Source organism: Ranitomeya variabilis, chromosome 1, assembly GCF_051348905.1.
Source record: "Ranitomeya variabilis isolate aRanVar5 chromosome 1, aRanVar5.hap1, whole genome shotgun sequence".
In the NCBI taxonomy this organism is placed as follows: domain Eukaryota; kingdom Metazoa; phylum Chordata; class Amphibia; order Anura; family Dendrobatidae; genus Ranitomeya; species Ranitomeya variabilis.
This window is the reverse complement of record NC_135232.1, coordinates 914,982,673-914,998,486: the sequence shown is the minus strand read 5'-3', so window position 1 is coordinate 914,998,486 and position 15,814 is coordinate 914,982,673. Positions and strand designations below refer to the sequence as shown.

Genomic DNA, 15,814 nt, shown 5'->3' with positions numbered 1-15,814 from the left:
ATCAATAAACTTTTATTGAAACCCAAATAACAGTTTACAGAATAATAATTATTTTACATGTCGCCACACAGTACATATACAGGAATAGCGCCTATATAATCCAATTATTTAATGACATTCAAAAAATCACCATACAGTTCTCCCCTTCCCACCCAGAACTAACATTCACCCTCCCCACCTTTCAACTTCTTTTTAATATTCAACAATTTCAATTTCCCTCATAATAATACATTCAATAGTTGTATGCTTTTTACATAACACTAAAGATCTTTCTGCCAAAATTGACAGGAAAGGCAGTAGCTGTTAGGAATAAAAGTGCTAAATATCATATATATGATAGGAAAGGAAGTAGCTGTTAGGAATAAAGGTGCTAAATATCATGAAAGGGGTTGTTCAAGCTGATATAAATGTTGATGAACTATCCTCAGAAAAATATCGGATCTGTGGGGGTCCGACACCAGGAACCTCCACCAATCAGCTTGGTTCTGATTGGATGTAAACAGTGGACTAAGGCTGAACAGCACAGCTCCGTTCAAAGTGTAGAGTTTAGAGACTCCGGTACAGCACAGGCGACTCTGGCTAAGACTGAAACAGACCGCATCTGACCTTCGGTGGGTGCGGCACCACTGCTGGATTTCGGCTTTACCATAATGGAGTCTGTGATTCCCCAGGCACTGGCTCCTATTTGCACTTACAATCTTTACAACCTCGATAACTGTACCACAGACACAATGTTATCTGTTCCCGCTGGTAAGCAGACCCATGCAGCTTGTGAAATGAAACCAAGGCCTAGCATTCCTTAAAGGTACCTTTACACAGTGCAATTTTGATCGCTACGACGGCACGATTTGTGACGTTCCAGCGATGCATTTACGATATCGTTGTGTCTGACACGCTACTGCGATCCGGATCCCCGCTGAGAATCGTACGTCGTAGCAGATCGTTTGAAACTTTCTTTCGTCGTCTAGTGTCCCGCTGTGGCGGCATGATTGCATCGTGTGACACAGGTTGTATACGATGTGCGCACAGTAACCAACGGCTTCTACATCGCAAATACGTCATGAAATTATCGCTCCAGCGCTGTGTATTGCAACGTGTGACCGCAGTCTACGACGCTGGAGCGATACTTATACGACGCTGCAACGTCACGAATCGTGCCGTCGTAGCGATCAAAATTGCACTGTGTAAAGGTACCCTTACAGTCTTATCACTGGAAAATACAGAATAACAAGTATACTTCTCACCTCAGCAACACAACGCAAGTAGTTTCCTTGTAGATAATAGCCCTGCTTGGCAGGCAGGTCATCCACACTCCACGCCTGATCGGAATAATTGTCATGTTCTTCCATGATGTATTTACCATGCATTGTGACCGGAGGAAGATTAAGACTCGCTGATGGGGGAATTGTAGACATGTCGGTAGGGGATACCTTCGATGTGAAACGTAATCTGTGATTTGGCAGCTCAAATGTAAACCTTGTCTGGGCACCTGCAACAAAAAAGCAAGAAATACTTGATTGTTTGTGCACCAACTGTTTGTGAATATGTACACGACATTTGTTAAATGCGGGGGAACCGGCCAAGTTTTTTGTAAGTGGAACCCTCTTCAGGATAGGGCAAGGATTTTTGCGGGCCTTTTAAAATGCTACAAAACATGACAAGAGTCTTCCAAGCAGAAGCCCCTAAAGAATGGCCAGGTCACTTCTTTTAACCTCTTTGGATCTCTTAAAAGCAGTTAAAAGACGATAAAAAGACTGAAGTATAAACAGCACCTCATTTTGACATAGAAAATGCATATGTTCAATCTTCTGAGCATTTGTAAAATACTTTTTTTTACAAAGGTTTCAACACAGACCCACCTGAAAAGATGTCATGTGTACATGCCCTTAGTCCACTAAAAGAGGATCTTCTCATGCAATTTCTGGAGTGTCAATTGCCAAATATCAAAACTGATTTAATGGAGTGGAGTTTTTTCCCCCATCACTCTCACTATACCGCTAATACCTATATCTGTTTTTTTGCCGTACTTCATGTGACGTTTCGCTTGAGAGGAATCTCAAACGGGAAGTCACAAGAGGATTGCCCTGCAGTCTCCTCTCTGCAGCTTATATCACCCCCCTTAAACAGGATGTAATCATGGGTGGTGATACGGTCACTTACTACAGCTAGTGTCCATGCCACCCACATCTTCAGAAACCGATGCCACACTTTAGTCGGTACTTTCCCAGTCCCAGCTTTTGACACCACCTCCTCTTTCCTTGAAATTAATAGTCTTCAGGAGGAGGTGACAATTGCAATGTGAGTGGCAGCATCACGATCCCCCCGTTTCCGTGACCAGCCTCAAAAGAATTGTTGTCAGGGGGCGGTGATGGAAGCACTGTGAGTGCCATCTCACAGCTACTGCTACCACTCTGAAATGAATTGTTATCAGACACCGGCACTACTGTCACTCACACTGATTCTATCCCTGCCCCCCCAGTGACAATTCATTTGAGGGAAAAAGCGGCAGCTCCATCACCACCCCTGAAACAGGTCATCAATAAGGGACAGTGAGTGGTGACAGAAGCTGTGGTAAATGACCGCTCCCTGATGACATCCTATTTCAGTAGGGGGTATGAAGAGCTGCAGAGAATTGACTGCAGGGGCAATCCCCTGTGACATCTCGTTTGAAACTCCTCTCAAACATAACGTCATAGGAAGAAAAAAAACAAAAAACTAAAATATATAAAATAAATGATAAATAAAATATAGATTATTAGTATAGGGCAACCATTTTAATGGATTTGAGTACCGTATATAACTTTGTACATGCAGAATTTGCAGTCAATTGCCATCCTGGGACACTAGTGCTAAATCTCTATGGCATATTAACATGCAAAAAAGGCATTTTCATGCTAGTCTTAGATACATGATGTACATGTCTACAAAAATAGTTTTCAATATTACAAAAGAGGAGCAATTTTTCATTATAAAGTGTTCTACATAGTTTATGAAGACAGAATAAACACAAAGGATCACTCTAAAATGGAAAAGATTGTCCTCAGATTTGTACCTGTCATTCCATGACTTCTCATTCTTCCCATTTTGTACTCTGCTTTAAGAGACGGTAAGAGTGCAGCTCCAATGGCAATGCCATCCAGCATAGCACTGAACTTCAAGACAATGGGCTTCTTCTCCAAGCCCTCTGGGAGCTGAGGAAACACATTGGTTTCTATAGGAGTTTGGTTGACACTTGTGGGGGTCTTTTCAGAGAGTAAGGGAGTGGCCACATCCTCCTTTGCTGGGGGCACTCTGTAAAAGAGATAGTAATAAAGATCTGTTAGCGTACAATACCAACACATGCACCTCAATTTTTGGTGGAAGCTTGGCGTTACAGAGTGAGAAGCTGAAGCTGCACTTAGAGCTTCATCAGGAGATGACTATTATAAGAGTGAAAAATAAGTGAGGTTGTTAAAAGTCAGCTTTCATGGGGAAAGGTGAGATTCTTTAGTGCACATAGGCTGCCACTCTTCTCGGCAGCACGTCCTGTTTACACAGAATGATGCACTGCCAAGAAAGATGATCTTATGTACAGCACTAAATATTTTGTCACCCAGCGAAACGAGCATTATGTTTATTCACTGGGTGATCGGCAGCCTGTTTACACTGCACGATTATCATAAAACAAGTGTCCCTAAGAGTACTCAATCATGATAATCGTGCAGTGAAAATGGGCATGAATGATGTGTAGGGATACATTTTACTGCATACACATACTGTCGAAATATTCATATTTTGATTCTTTCATATGGCTTATTGGTACAGTAATAAGTGACTTTTTTCTATACTTAAAAGGAACCAGGCATCAGGTTTTCCTATAAATGCTATTGCCACCATGTTTTTAAACCATTTCATCTATATCATCGAGGCAGCGCCACATACATTATACAAAAAGCTTTGGCATTATCCCAAGTAGTACTCTAATGAGCACAAAGCGGTCTGATGGACAGCTCTGTATTGCGCTCGGTCACCCCTTTCTGCTTTGAAATACTGCCAATAAACTTATAACTGAACTACACAGCCAGCTGTCCAGATAAGTAAAAAATGTCATCCATGTCACTCATGGGTGGAGGGGATAGTGTATCAAAGGTAGGAACGGGGTGCCAGATTCAGTTCAGAGACATCCATTGGACTGCTCGGCGCTCATTAGAACACAGGACAGGACAACTCTAAAGATTTGGGTTTTTTTTTAAATCATTTATGCAGCTCTGCAAGGGCGACATAGAGGGGCTTGTTAGGGACAGAAGAAATGGCAGAATAACTTGGTGGAAACCAACAGTCTTTATATGGAAAACCTGATGATAGCTTCCACTTAAAAGGGTTATCCAGAAAAACATCCATATTCGTGTTCATTAATATTACATCTGTGGGGGTCTGACAACCTGGCACCCCCAATGATTAGTTGTGAGCACCGACAACGCCTGGATGTAAACAGTGACTGGGGCTGAACACAGCTCCGCTCAATGCATCGTGGCCGCTCCCAAGAACCGCAGATCAGCTCCTATTCAAGAAAATAAAGCCTAAGGATAGGTCATCAATATTCTATGTCAGGATGACCCCATTTAAAACAGAAACATTAAACCCATGTACAATCGGATTATAACCTGACCGATGGCCTTTTAGGTCAATATACCTTCATGCGTAACCTCATTTTGCTGCTATTTGCAAAGTCTGTAATTTCTTTTTCCAGCTATGAATGTTTTTCCCTATACTATGCTATACACTGTATGAATGGAATTACTGTTTGCATTAGTTGTATAGGATAGGGATTATATAGCGCTGGGTGATTACATTGTATTGTCTAATGTTGCCCTTAGGTACTGTAATTTTACGTAACAGAAACACGTAATTTCCACAGTTCAAAGTCAAATGAACATGTTGTTACATTCAGTAAATGACATCTATATAATGTCATGCTCCATGTTTGTGCACAGAGCCGGAGATGGATGCGGGGAGCACATTTCCTGACTCACACTGTCGATGGCTGGCGGATGAGATCGGAGATCTGCTTGGAGAGCTGGTGGGAGCTGCGGACCATCATGCTGTGCAGAGTTGCCGGGTGCTGTGGGATGTTTATGCTGATTGCTCCAACTTTGAACACCGCAGCGTTGCTTGTCCTCAGGCCTCTCTGCGCACTATAAAGAGCTTGAGATTTTGCAATGCTGCATTTTACCACAGTCCTGGATGAATAGAAAAGACAGATTAAAGACATTAACACTGTGCACCCTTGTATGTGTGTTATAGCAAAACAAGTGATGAACTTTCACAGTGACACATGCATTACTGACAGTCATGCTCTGGTTCGCACGTAGGTCGTGCATGAGATTTGACTCCAAGAATGGTCAAGCAAACAAATATTCCCTGCACACATATGGGAAAAGGCTGGATGTGTCATTTCTAGAAGGACGTCATTGTGCAGAACAGTTCATTTCTCATTATTCATGATGATCGGTGGGCTGGACGCAGAATTCACGTACTTTACCCTAATTTATATACTACCTTACATTAAATGGTAATAGATAAGGGATCCACTGCTACATGGGAGCCTACTGGACTCAGTAATAGAGAAAAAACTGTCTAATAAGAGAGTTTGGGCGACATGGGGAGATCACACAGACAGCAAACCTCAAGATGTCAGTTCTCAAAAAGTACAGCACATACACCAGTGACACACGGCTAAATCCGGTGTCTAGCACTACTTCATGCTGCCCGAGTAACCACGATGACGTGATTCCTTTAAAGGTGATGTCAACTGATCACACTGGTTAAACAGGGGTTCATGAAAAAAGATCCCACCAATATCCAAGGTAGGCCATGGCACAAAAAATCTCTAGCATCCTATGTAAAGCATATAAACATGAGCGCTTTGGCTTTGGTGAAACTTCCCCAGAAAAAAACAATGGGATACAGAGAGCGCATGTCATATATTTAATGATCTACAAGGATCCAACTATGGGGACCCTCTGTGGACTAGAGGATGGGGGTCTGCATTTGTATTTTGCACGTAGAAATTGTGTTTTACTTGGCTATAATACTTACTTATACCCAATGCCTCTATATATATTCTCCTTAAAGGGAACATTCTGTAATGCTGTAGATAAGCCCCCAATGTATCCTGAAAGATGAGAAAAAGGGGTTAGATTATACTCACCCAGGGCCAGTCCCGCTGAGGTCCGGTCCGATGGGTGTCGCGGTCCTGTCCGGGGCCTCCCATCTTCTTACGATGACGTCTTCTTCTTGTCTTCACGCTGCGGCTCCGGCGCAGGCGTACTTTGTCTCCCCTGTTGAGGGCAGAGCAAAGTACTGCAGTGCGCAGGCACTGGGAAAGGTCAGAGAGGCCCGGCGCCTGCGCACTGCAGTACTTTGCTCTGCCCTCAACAGGGCAGACAAAGTATGCCTGCGCCGGAGCGTGAAGACAAGAAGAGGACATCATGGTAAGAAGATGGGAGGCCCCGGACTGGACCGCGACGCCCATTGGATCGGACCGCCCGCCCAGGTGAGTATAATCTAACCTCTTTTTCTCATCTTTCAGGATACATCGGGGGCTTATCAACAGCATTACAGAATACTGTAGATAAGCCCCTGATGACGGTGGGGCTTATCTACAGAATTCCCCCATCTTCCATTTTGGGGGTGATAGGTTTCCTTTAAGTCTACCGTTCCCTACATAAACTTAGAACTGTATACAACAGTATGGGACAAATTGTTACATGCACAGAAATGAAAGCCCTGAATAGGGGTGGAATTAAGTACTGAAAATCATCACAACACAAGATCACGACAACTGAACAAGTAACGGTCAGGACATACAGAAACTCTTGTTTGGCTGTGCTTGTTGGAGACGTAGGAAAATCCTCCAATCTACAGGGGAAGATTCAAGAGAAAGCAAGAAGAAAACAAAAAAGAAATCAAAGAAAGATCAAACATCTATACAACTCTAGCTGGAAACAAGACAGCAAACCCAACAATATGACTTTAACTGGGCAAATGGCAACTGAGGTCTTACATTTTTACAGCGCACCGACCATACAGCCATATACTTATCCAGGTACTTCTATATTGTTCATTTTTTAAAGTTACAATCATTTTATAATCTGGACAAAACTGACTGTATTTTTTAGATGTAATTAGATTACTACAAATGTATATCCAGGAATAGTATAATACACACCCAAAATATTTGGGCTGAAATCTCAAAGTAAAGTTTTTACCTAAACACTAAAAGAGTGATTTTTTTCAATCTATATACTAAATGGTTAAAAGTATGGGAATCCTACATTACATCTAAAGGAGCTTTATGGCAACCCATTCTAAATCCATAGCCATTAATGTGGAGTTGGTCCCCACTGTGGAGTGTGTCATCAGACACCGATGTTGGTTGAACAAGACAGCCTGGCTCATAATCTTCATTGTAGATCATCCCAAAGTTGTTAAGTGAGGTTGAGGTAGGGCTGTGTGTGGCCAGTCAAGATCTTCCACACCAACCTCACCAAACCATGTCTTTAGGGAGCTCGTAATAAGAACCAGGGCATAGTCAAGCTGAAGGGCCTTCTCCAAACTGTGCTCACAAACTAGCATAATTTAATCCAAAGTGTCTTGGTATACGGAAACATTTTGATTTAGCTTAACTGGAGCTAAAAGATCTGGGCCAACCCCTGAAGAACAAACACACAGCATTACAACTCCTCCGTCAAACTTTACAGATGACACAGTGCAGTAGGCAGGTCATGTTCTCCTAGCATTCGTTTCTGAAATCTAAACTTGTCCATCAGACTGCCAGGTAAGAGAAATGTAATTTGTCACTACACAAAACACATTTATACTGCTCTAGAGCCGAACAGCACTGAGCTCTATACCACTCCATTAGTTGCTTGGCATTGTGCTTGGTGATGTAAGGCTTGCCTCCAGCTGCTTAGCCATGGAAACCCAAGTAATGGCAGCTCACAGTTTTTGTGCTGATGTTAATGGCAGAGGAGGTTTAGATCTCTGCAGAGTGAACAGAGCGTTGGTAACATCTATGCACTATGTGCGTCAGCACTCGCGGACTCCGCTCTGTTGGGCTACATTCCAAATAGGAGTATTTGGTGAGTTCTTGATGCTGCAGATTTTCTGAAGCATTTCTGCACCTATTAGATAAATTAGGTTACTTGCATTTTTTTTACATGAGTTTTACTTGTGTATTTACAGTTAAGCTTCTTGTCTCTTTTTGTTATGTAATCTTTTAAATATAGTTTCTTTGTTTTTGACACTTCCTGGTATTTCACTTTGATAAAAATTTATTAATTCAGTCATGTACGGATTACATGAGTTTTTAGTATATTTAAGAAACAGAAATGCAGTAAACGCATATTTTTTTTACCTTCGGATTTTCCGCATCTAATGCAATTCTATGGGGAAAATCTGTGTATAAAACATGTTGCAGATTTCAAAAATGTACTGAAAGTCAGTTTACACTGTGTAAAATAAAATATCAGTGGGCATCAGAATTCTATAAATCCCATCCACTTTGCTGGAACTATAGGACGTTGAGGCATGAAAAATTCACCAAAAACTCAATGTGTGAACTTAACCTAACTTTACGTGGTCTGCCATTTCATGTCCAAGTTGTTGTGGTTCCTTCCACTTTTCAATAAAATTACAAACAGAGGATAGTGGAATATTTAGGAAGAAGACATTTCATGACACGACTTGTTGCACTGAAGACCTGCTATTGACCCGACTTGTTGCACTGGTAAAGTGCTATTGACCCGACTTGTTGCACTGATGACGCGCTATTGACCAGACTTGTTACACTGGTGATGTGCTACTGACCTGACTTGTTGCACTGGTGACGTGCTATTGACCCAAATTGTTGCACTGGTGACGTGTTATTGACCCGACTTGTTGCACTGGTGACGTGCTGTTGACCTGACTTGTTGCACTGGTGATGTGCTGTTGACCTGACTTGTTGCACTGGTGACGTGCTATTGACCTGACTTGTTGCACTGGTGACGTGTTATTGACCCAATTTGTTGCACTGGTGACGTGCTATTGACCTGACTTGTTGCACTGGTGACGTGTTATTGACCCAACTTGTTGCACTGGTGACGTGCTGTTGACCTGACTTGTTGCACTGGTGATGTGCTGTTGACCTGACTTGTTGCACTGGTGACGTGCTGTTGACCTGACTTGTTGCACTGGTGACGTGCTGTTGACCTGACTTGTTGCACTGGTGAGGTGCTATTGACCTGACTTGTTGCACTGGTGACGTGCTATTGACCTGACTTGTTGCACTGGTGAGGTGCTATTGACCTGACTTTTTGCACTGGTGAGGTGCTATTGACCTGACTTGTTGCACTGGTGACGTGCTATTGACCTGACTTGTTGCACTGGTGAGGTGCTATTGACCCGACTTGTTGCACTGGTGAGGTGCTATTGACCTGACTTGTTGCACTGGTGAGGTGCTATTGACCCGACTCGTTGCACTGGTGACGTGCTATTGACCCAACTTGCTGTACTGGTGACGTGTTATTGACCCAACTTGTTGCACTGGTGACGTGCTGTTGACCTGACTTGTTGCACTGGTGACGTGCTGTTAACCTGACTTGTTGCACTGGTGATGTGCTGTTGACCTGACTTGTTGCACTGGTGACGGGCTATTGACCTGACTTGTTGCACTGGTGGCGTCCTATTATAGAACCATACTTGAGCTCAGTGAGCTGTGTAGAACAAGACCTTTTATCAGAAATATTAGTAACTGCATGGCGAGGGGCTGGATTTGATAGAACTGTAGCAATGGGATTGAATGAAACACCTGATCTCAAAGATTAAGGTACGGTAATCTGTGTCTCTATTTTCTCTTGCCCATAGTGTATCTTAGTGTTTGGCCATGTGCACACGTTCAGGATTGTTAGCGTTTTTTTCGCGTTTTTTCGCTATAAAAACGTGATAAAAACGCGAAAAAAAACGCTTACATAAGCCTCCTATTATTTACAGGGTATTCCGCATTTTTGGTGCAAATGTTGCGATTTTTTCCGCGAAAAAATCGCATAGCGGAAAAAAAAGCAACATGTTCATTAAAAATGCGGAATTGCAGGGATTCCGCACACCTAGGGGTCCATTGATCTGCTTACTTCCCGCACGGGGCTGTGCACACCATGCGGGAAGTAAGCAGATTATATGCGGTTGGTACCCAGGGCGGAGGAGAGGAGACTCTCCTCCACGCACTGGGCACCATATAAGTGGTCAAAAAATAAGAAATAAAATAATAAACAGTCCTATACTCACCCTCGATGTCTTGCCGCCTCCTCGCACGCTGCCGTTCGGTTTCTGTACCTGGTGTGCGCTGAAGGACCTCGCCGAATGACGTCACTGTCCTGTGATTGGTCGTGAGCGGTCATGTGACCGCTCACGTGACCGTGACGTCACGGGAGGTCCTGTGCGCACAGACCAGCTATACGGAACGGACGCCGGTGAGATGTCTGGGTGAGTATAAGCATTTTTTTATTTTTTTTATTATTTTTAAACATTCTATCTTTTACTATAGATGCTGCATAGGCAGCATCTATAGTAAAAAGTTGGTCACACTTGTCAAACGCTATGTTTGACAAGTGTGACCAACCTGTCAGTCAGTTTTCCAAGCGATGCTACAGATCGCAGGGAAAACTTTAGCATTCTGCAAGCTAATTACGCTTGCAGAATGCTAAAAAAACGCGAAAAAAACGGAAAAAAAACGCAAAAAAAAAAATGCGGATTTCTTGCAGAAAATTTCCGGTTTTCTTCAGGAATTTTCTGCAAGAAATCCGCAACGTGTGCACATACCCTTAGAGTCATTGCCCCACTGCTCCGAAAAAGCAGATTTATAGGATCATACATTCCGGTAAATAATTGTAAATATCATTTGTCAAACTTTACCACACAAAACTAACATATGCCAACATCACGTCATAAAATGCCTTTAGAGCAAAACATGCATGACATATTAATATTGAAGTACATCATAAGCTACAAAATCCATCAGTAGATGAGGATCAGAAGGAGGTCCGATACACAGCTAATGACAACAGCATACAGTAACGTCATTTTATCATTGGTACAAAAATTACATTAAGAAATCAGAGGTCACTTTGTATACAAAGGAGTAATGATAACTCCTATTGAAAGTAAAAAAAGCTGCAGAGTGAAAGCAGCAGTGCGGTTACAGGGGCTCGTTCTTTATAACTATTTTTTTTTTCTTTTTAACTTGAATTAATCGATGTTTTGATATGCAAATTGCCTCTTCAGAGAGGAAAATGAATTGAACTCTATAGCGCCACCTGTAGGAAGCAGCAATCCTACAAGTCACTACCAACTCTTTAACTGGCCTTGAAATGTGACTTAGGATAAAGTCTAAAGGTACCTTCACACTGAGTAACTTTCCAACGAGAACGACAGCGATCCGTGACGTTGCAGCGTCCTGGATAGCGATCTCGTTGTGTTTGACACGCAGCAGCGATCAGGATCCTGCTGTGATATCGCTGGTTGGAGCTAGAAGTCCAGAACTTTATTTCGTCGCTGATCACCCGCTGTCATCGCTGGATCGGAGTGTGTGACGCCGATCCAGCGATGTGTTCACTTGTAACCAGGGTAAACATCGGGTTACTAAGTGCAGGGCCGCACTTAGTAACCCGATATTTACCCTGGTTACCATTGTAAAAGTAAAAAAAAAAACCACTACATACTCACATTCTGATGTCTGTCACGTCCCCCGGCATCCACAGGGTTACAACTGCTTTTGGCAGGAGCGCTTGCTAATGCTGCGCTGCTGCCGAGAGCTTCCTGCACTGACTGTGTCAGCGCCGGCCATAAAGCAGAGCACAGCGGTGCTCACATTTATAGTTATTTTATGTTTTACCAATTGTGCATAATAAATTTACAGGTTTTTTTTTGTTTGTTTTTTAAATCATCTTTTCTGTATCGCTAAATTTTAAGAGCCTTCTCATTTTTTTTCTGTCAATGGAAAAAAAAGGACTTTGTTTTTGCAGGACAAGATATTATTTTTACGATCTTAGAGCAGGTGCATCTTTTTATCACTTTTTATTCTCCATACTTTTTCTTTTTACGTTTTTTTTATACAGCTATGTGTGAGATGAAAAAGTTTGTTACGAACATAATAAAGTGAATAATGCCAATTTTGTGTCATAAAATACAATGGAAGAACAGTGTTTTTTATGGTTTTTTTTTTACTTAAAAGTTCGCTTTTATTTTTATTTAAACTTTTTTTATTTTATGGGCAGTTCCACCGTAGGACTTAAGCACTGAAATTCCAGCAAGTGCCATGTTATGTTTTGTTTTTACGGAGTTCATTGTATAAAAAGAATGACAATATGAATCTCCAGTATTACAGAAATTCCAAACTTACATAGAGCTTATTATTTTATTTAAATGGTGAAAAACAAAATCAAATGTTTGAAAAAAATTTACAAATTTTGGTCTATGCTATTTTTTTTTTTTTTAGACTCTTAACGCTTTTATACTTCGGTCGAAGAAGCTGATACAGGGATTATTTTTAGAAAGGCGTTTTCATTGATAACACTTTTTCCGCTCAGTTTTTGAAAAATCTGCAGGTAAAACGCACTGCGTTTTACCTGAGGATTACCAGCAGATTTCCAGCGTTTTTTCTGAGGGTTTCACCTGCGTTTTAACACCTGCGGATTCCTATTGAGGAGCAGGTGTAAAACGCTTCGGAACCCGCACAAAGAATTGACATGCTGCGGAAAATAAACCGCAGCGTTTCCGAGCATTTTTTTCTGCAGCATATACACTGCGGATTTTGTTTTCCATAGATTTACATGGTACTGTACACCGGATGGAAAACTGCTGCGAATACGCAGCATCAAATCCGCAACGTGTGCACATAGCCTTAGGGTACATGCATCGTTTTACCACTCTTTATTGTATTTTTTTTTTTTTTTAACCCCTTAAGCCCCGAGGGTGGTTTGCACGTTAATGACCGGGCCAATTTTTACAATTCTGACCACTGTCCCTTTATGAGGTAATAACTCTGGAACGCTTCAACGGATCTTGGCGATTCTGACATTGTTTTCTCGTGACATATTGTACTTCATGATAGTGGTAAAATTTCTTTGATATTACCTGCGTTTATTTGCAAAAAAAATGGAAATTTGGCGAAAATTTTGAAAATTTTGCAATTTTCCAACTTTGAATTTTTATGCCCTTAAATCACAGAGATATGTCACACAAAATACTTAATAAGTAACATTTCCCACATGTCTACTTTACATCAGCACAATTTTGGAAACAAATTTTTTTTTGTTAGGGAGTTATAAGGGTTAAAAGTTGACCAGCAATTTCTCATTTTTACAACAAAATTTACAAAACCATTTTTTTTAGGGACCACCTCACATTTGAAGTCACATTTAGGGGTCTATATAGCAAAAAATACCCAAAAGTGACACCATTCTAAAAACTGCACCCCTCAAGCTGATCAAAACCACATCCAAGAAGTTTATTAACCCTTCTGGTGCTTCATGAGAGCTAAAGCAATGTTGAAGGAAAAAATGAAAATTTAACTTTTTAGTCATGAAAACGATCTTTTAGCAACATTTTTTTTATTTTCCCAAAGGTAACAGGAGAAATTGGACTGCAAAAGTTGTTGTCCAATTTGTCCTGAGTACGCTGATACCCCATATGTGGGGGGGTACCACTGTTTGGGCTCATGGCAGGGCTCAGAAGGGAAGGAGCGCCATTTGACTTCTTCAAGCTAAAATTAGCTGGAATTGAGATCGGACGCCATGTCGCGTTTGGTGAGCCCCTGATGTGCCTAAACAGTGGAAACCCCCCACAAGTGACCCCATTTTGGAAACTAGACCCCCTAAGGAACTTATCTAGATGTGTGGTGAGCACTTTTATCCCCCAAGTGCTTCACAGAAGTTTATACCGCCCGTACGTGAAAATAAAAAAACATATTTTTTCCACAAACATGATGGTTTAGTCCTCAATTTTTAATTTTCACAAGGGTAACTGAAGAAATTGGACCACAAAAGTTGTAGTCCAATTTGTCCTGAGTACGCCAATACCCCATATGTGGGGCGGAACCACTGTTTGGGCGCATGGCAGGGCTCAGAAGGGAAGGAGCGCCATAAGACTTTTTCAAGCTAAAATTACCGTATATACTCGAGTATAAGCCGAGATTTTCAGCCCAAATTTTTGGGCTGAAAGTGCCCCCTCGGCTTATACTCGAGTCACGGTCTGTGGCAGGGTCGGCGGGTGAGGGGGAGAGGGCGCTGAGGCATACTTACCTAGTCCCGGCGATCCTGTCACTCCCCCTGCCCGTCCCACGGTCTCCGGGTGCAGCAGCCTCTTCCCCTGAGCGGTCACGTGGGACCGCTCATTAGAGAAATGAATAGGCTGCTCCACCTCCCATAGGGGCGGAGCCGCCTATTCATTTCTCTAATGAAGCGGTGCCGGTGACCGCTGACAGAGGAAGAGGCTGCGGCACCGAACACAGGCAGGGGGAAGGAGCGGGACGCCGGGAGCAGGTAAGTATGACATATTCACCTGTCCTGGTTCCACACGCCGGGCGCTGTCTCCATCTTCCCGGCGTCTCTCTCTCCTCACTGACTGCAGGCAGAGGGCGCGATGACGCATATAGTGTGCGCGCCGCCCTCTGCCTGATCAGTCAGTGCAGGGAGACGCCGGGAAGATGGCGCCGAGAAGCTGCAAGCAAGACAGGTGAGTATGTGTTTTATTATTTTTATTGCAGCAGCAGCAGCAGCACAGCTATGGGGCAATAATGGACGGTGCAGAGCACTATATGGCAGAGCTATGGGGCAATGGTGCAGAGCACTGTATGGCACAGCTATGGGGCAGTAATGGTGCAGAGCACTATATGGCACAGCTATGGGGCAGTAATGGTGCAGAGCACTATATGGCACAGCTATGGGGCAGTAATGGTGCAGAGCACTATATGGCACAGCTATGGGGCAGTAATGGTGCAGAGCACTGTATGGCACAGCTATGGGGCAATAATGGTGCAGAGCACTATATGGCACAGCTATGGGGCAGTAATGGTGCAGAGCACTGTATGGCACAGCTATGGGGCAATAATGGTGCAGAGCACTATATGGCACAGCTATGGGGCAGTAATGGTGCAGAGCACTGTATGGCACAGCTATGGGGCAATAATGGTGCAGAGCACTATATGGCACAGCTATGGGGCAGTAATGGTGCAGAGCACTGTATGGCACAGCTATGGGGCAATAATGGTGCAGAGCACTATATGGCACAGCTATGGGGCAGTAATGGTGCAGAGCACTGTATGGCACAGCTATGGGGCAATAATGGTGCAGAGCACTATATGGCACAGCTATGGGGCAGTAATGGTGCAGAGCACTGTATGGCACAGCTATGGGGCAATAATGGTGCAGAGCACTATATGGCACAGCTATGGGGCAATAATGGTGCAGAGCACTATATGGCACAGCTATGGGGCCATAATGAACAGTATGGAGCATCTATTTTTATTTTTGAAATTCACCGGTAGCTGTTGCATTTTCCACCCTAGGCTTATACTCGAGTCAATAAGTTTTCCCAGTTTTTTGTGGCAAAATTAGGGGGGTCGGCTTATACTCGGGTCGGCTTATACTCGAGTATATACGGTAGCTGGAATTGAGATTGGACGCCATGTCGCGTTTGGTGAGCCCCTGATGTGCCTAAACAGTGGAAACCCCCCACAAGTGACCCCATTTTGGAAACTAGACCCCCTAAGGAACTTATCTAGATGTGTGGTGAGCAC

At 42.9% G+C, this 15,814-nt stretch overlaps 1 protein-coding gene across 17 annotated transcripts in view; it reads right to left on the bottom strand.

Annotated features, from left to right (window-relative positions):
• BLTP1 (bridge-like lipid transfer protein family member 1) overlaps positions 1-15,814 on the bottom strand; it is a 322,576-nt gene that overhangs the window by 79,987 nt on the left and 226,775 nt on the right. For 12 of the 17 annotated variants that reach the window (XM_077279045.1, XM_077279047.1, XM_077279052.1 and 9 more), the window contains 4 exons: positions 6,850-6,900; positions 5,013-5,219; positions 3,053-3,291; positions 1,245-1,489 (listed from right to left, as the gene is read on the bottom strand). In XM_077279045.1, coding sequence (XP_077135160.1) covers positions 1,245-1,489; positions 3,053-3,291; positions 5,013-5,219; positions 6,850-6,900 — 742 coding nt within the window. The remainder of the gene's footprint in view (positions 1-1,244; positions 1,490-3,052; positions 3,292-5,012; positions 5,220-6,849; positions 6,901-15,814) is intronic. The other 5 variants (XM_077279048.1, XM_077279058.1, XM_077279065.1 and 2 more) reach the window with 1 other exon arrangement.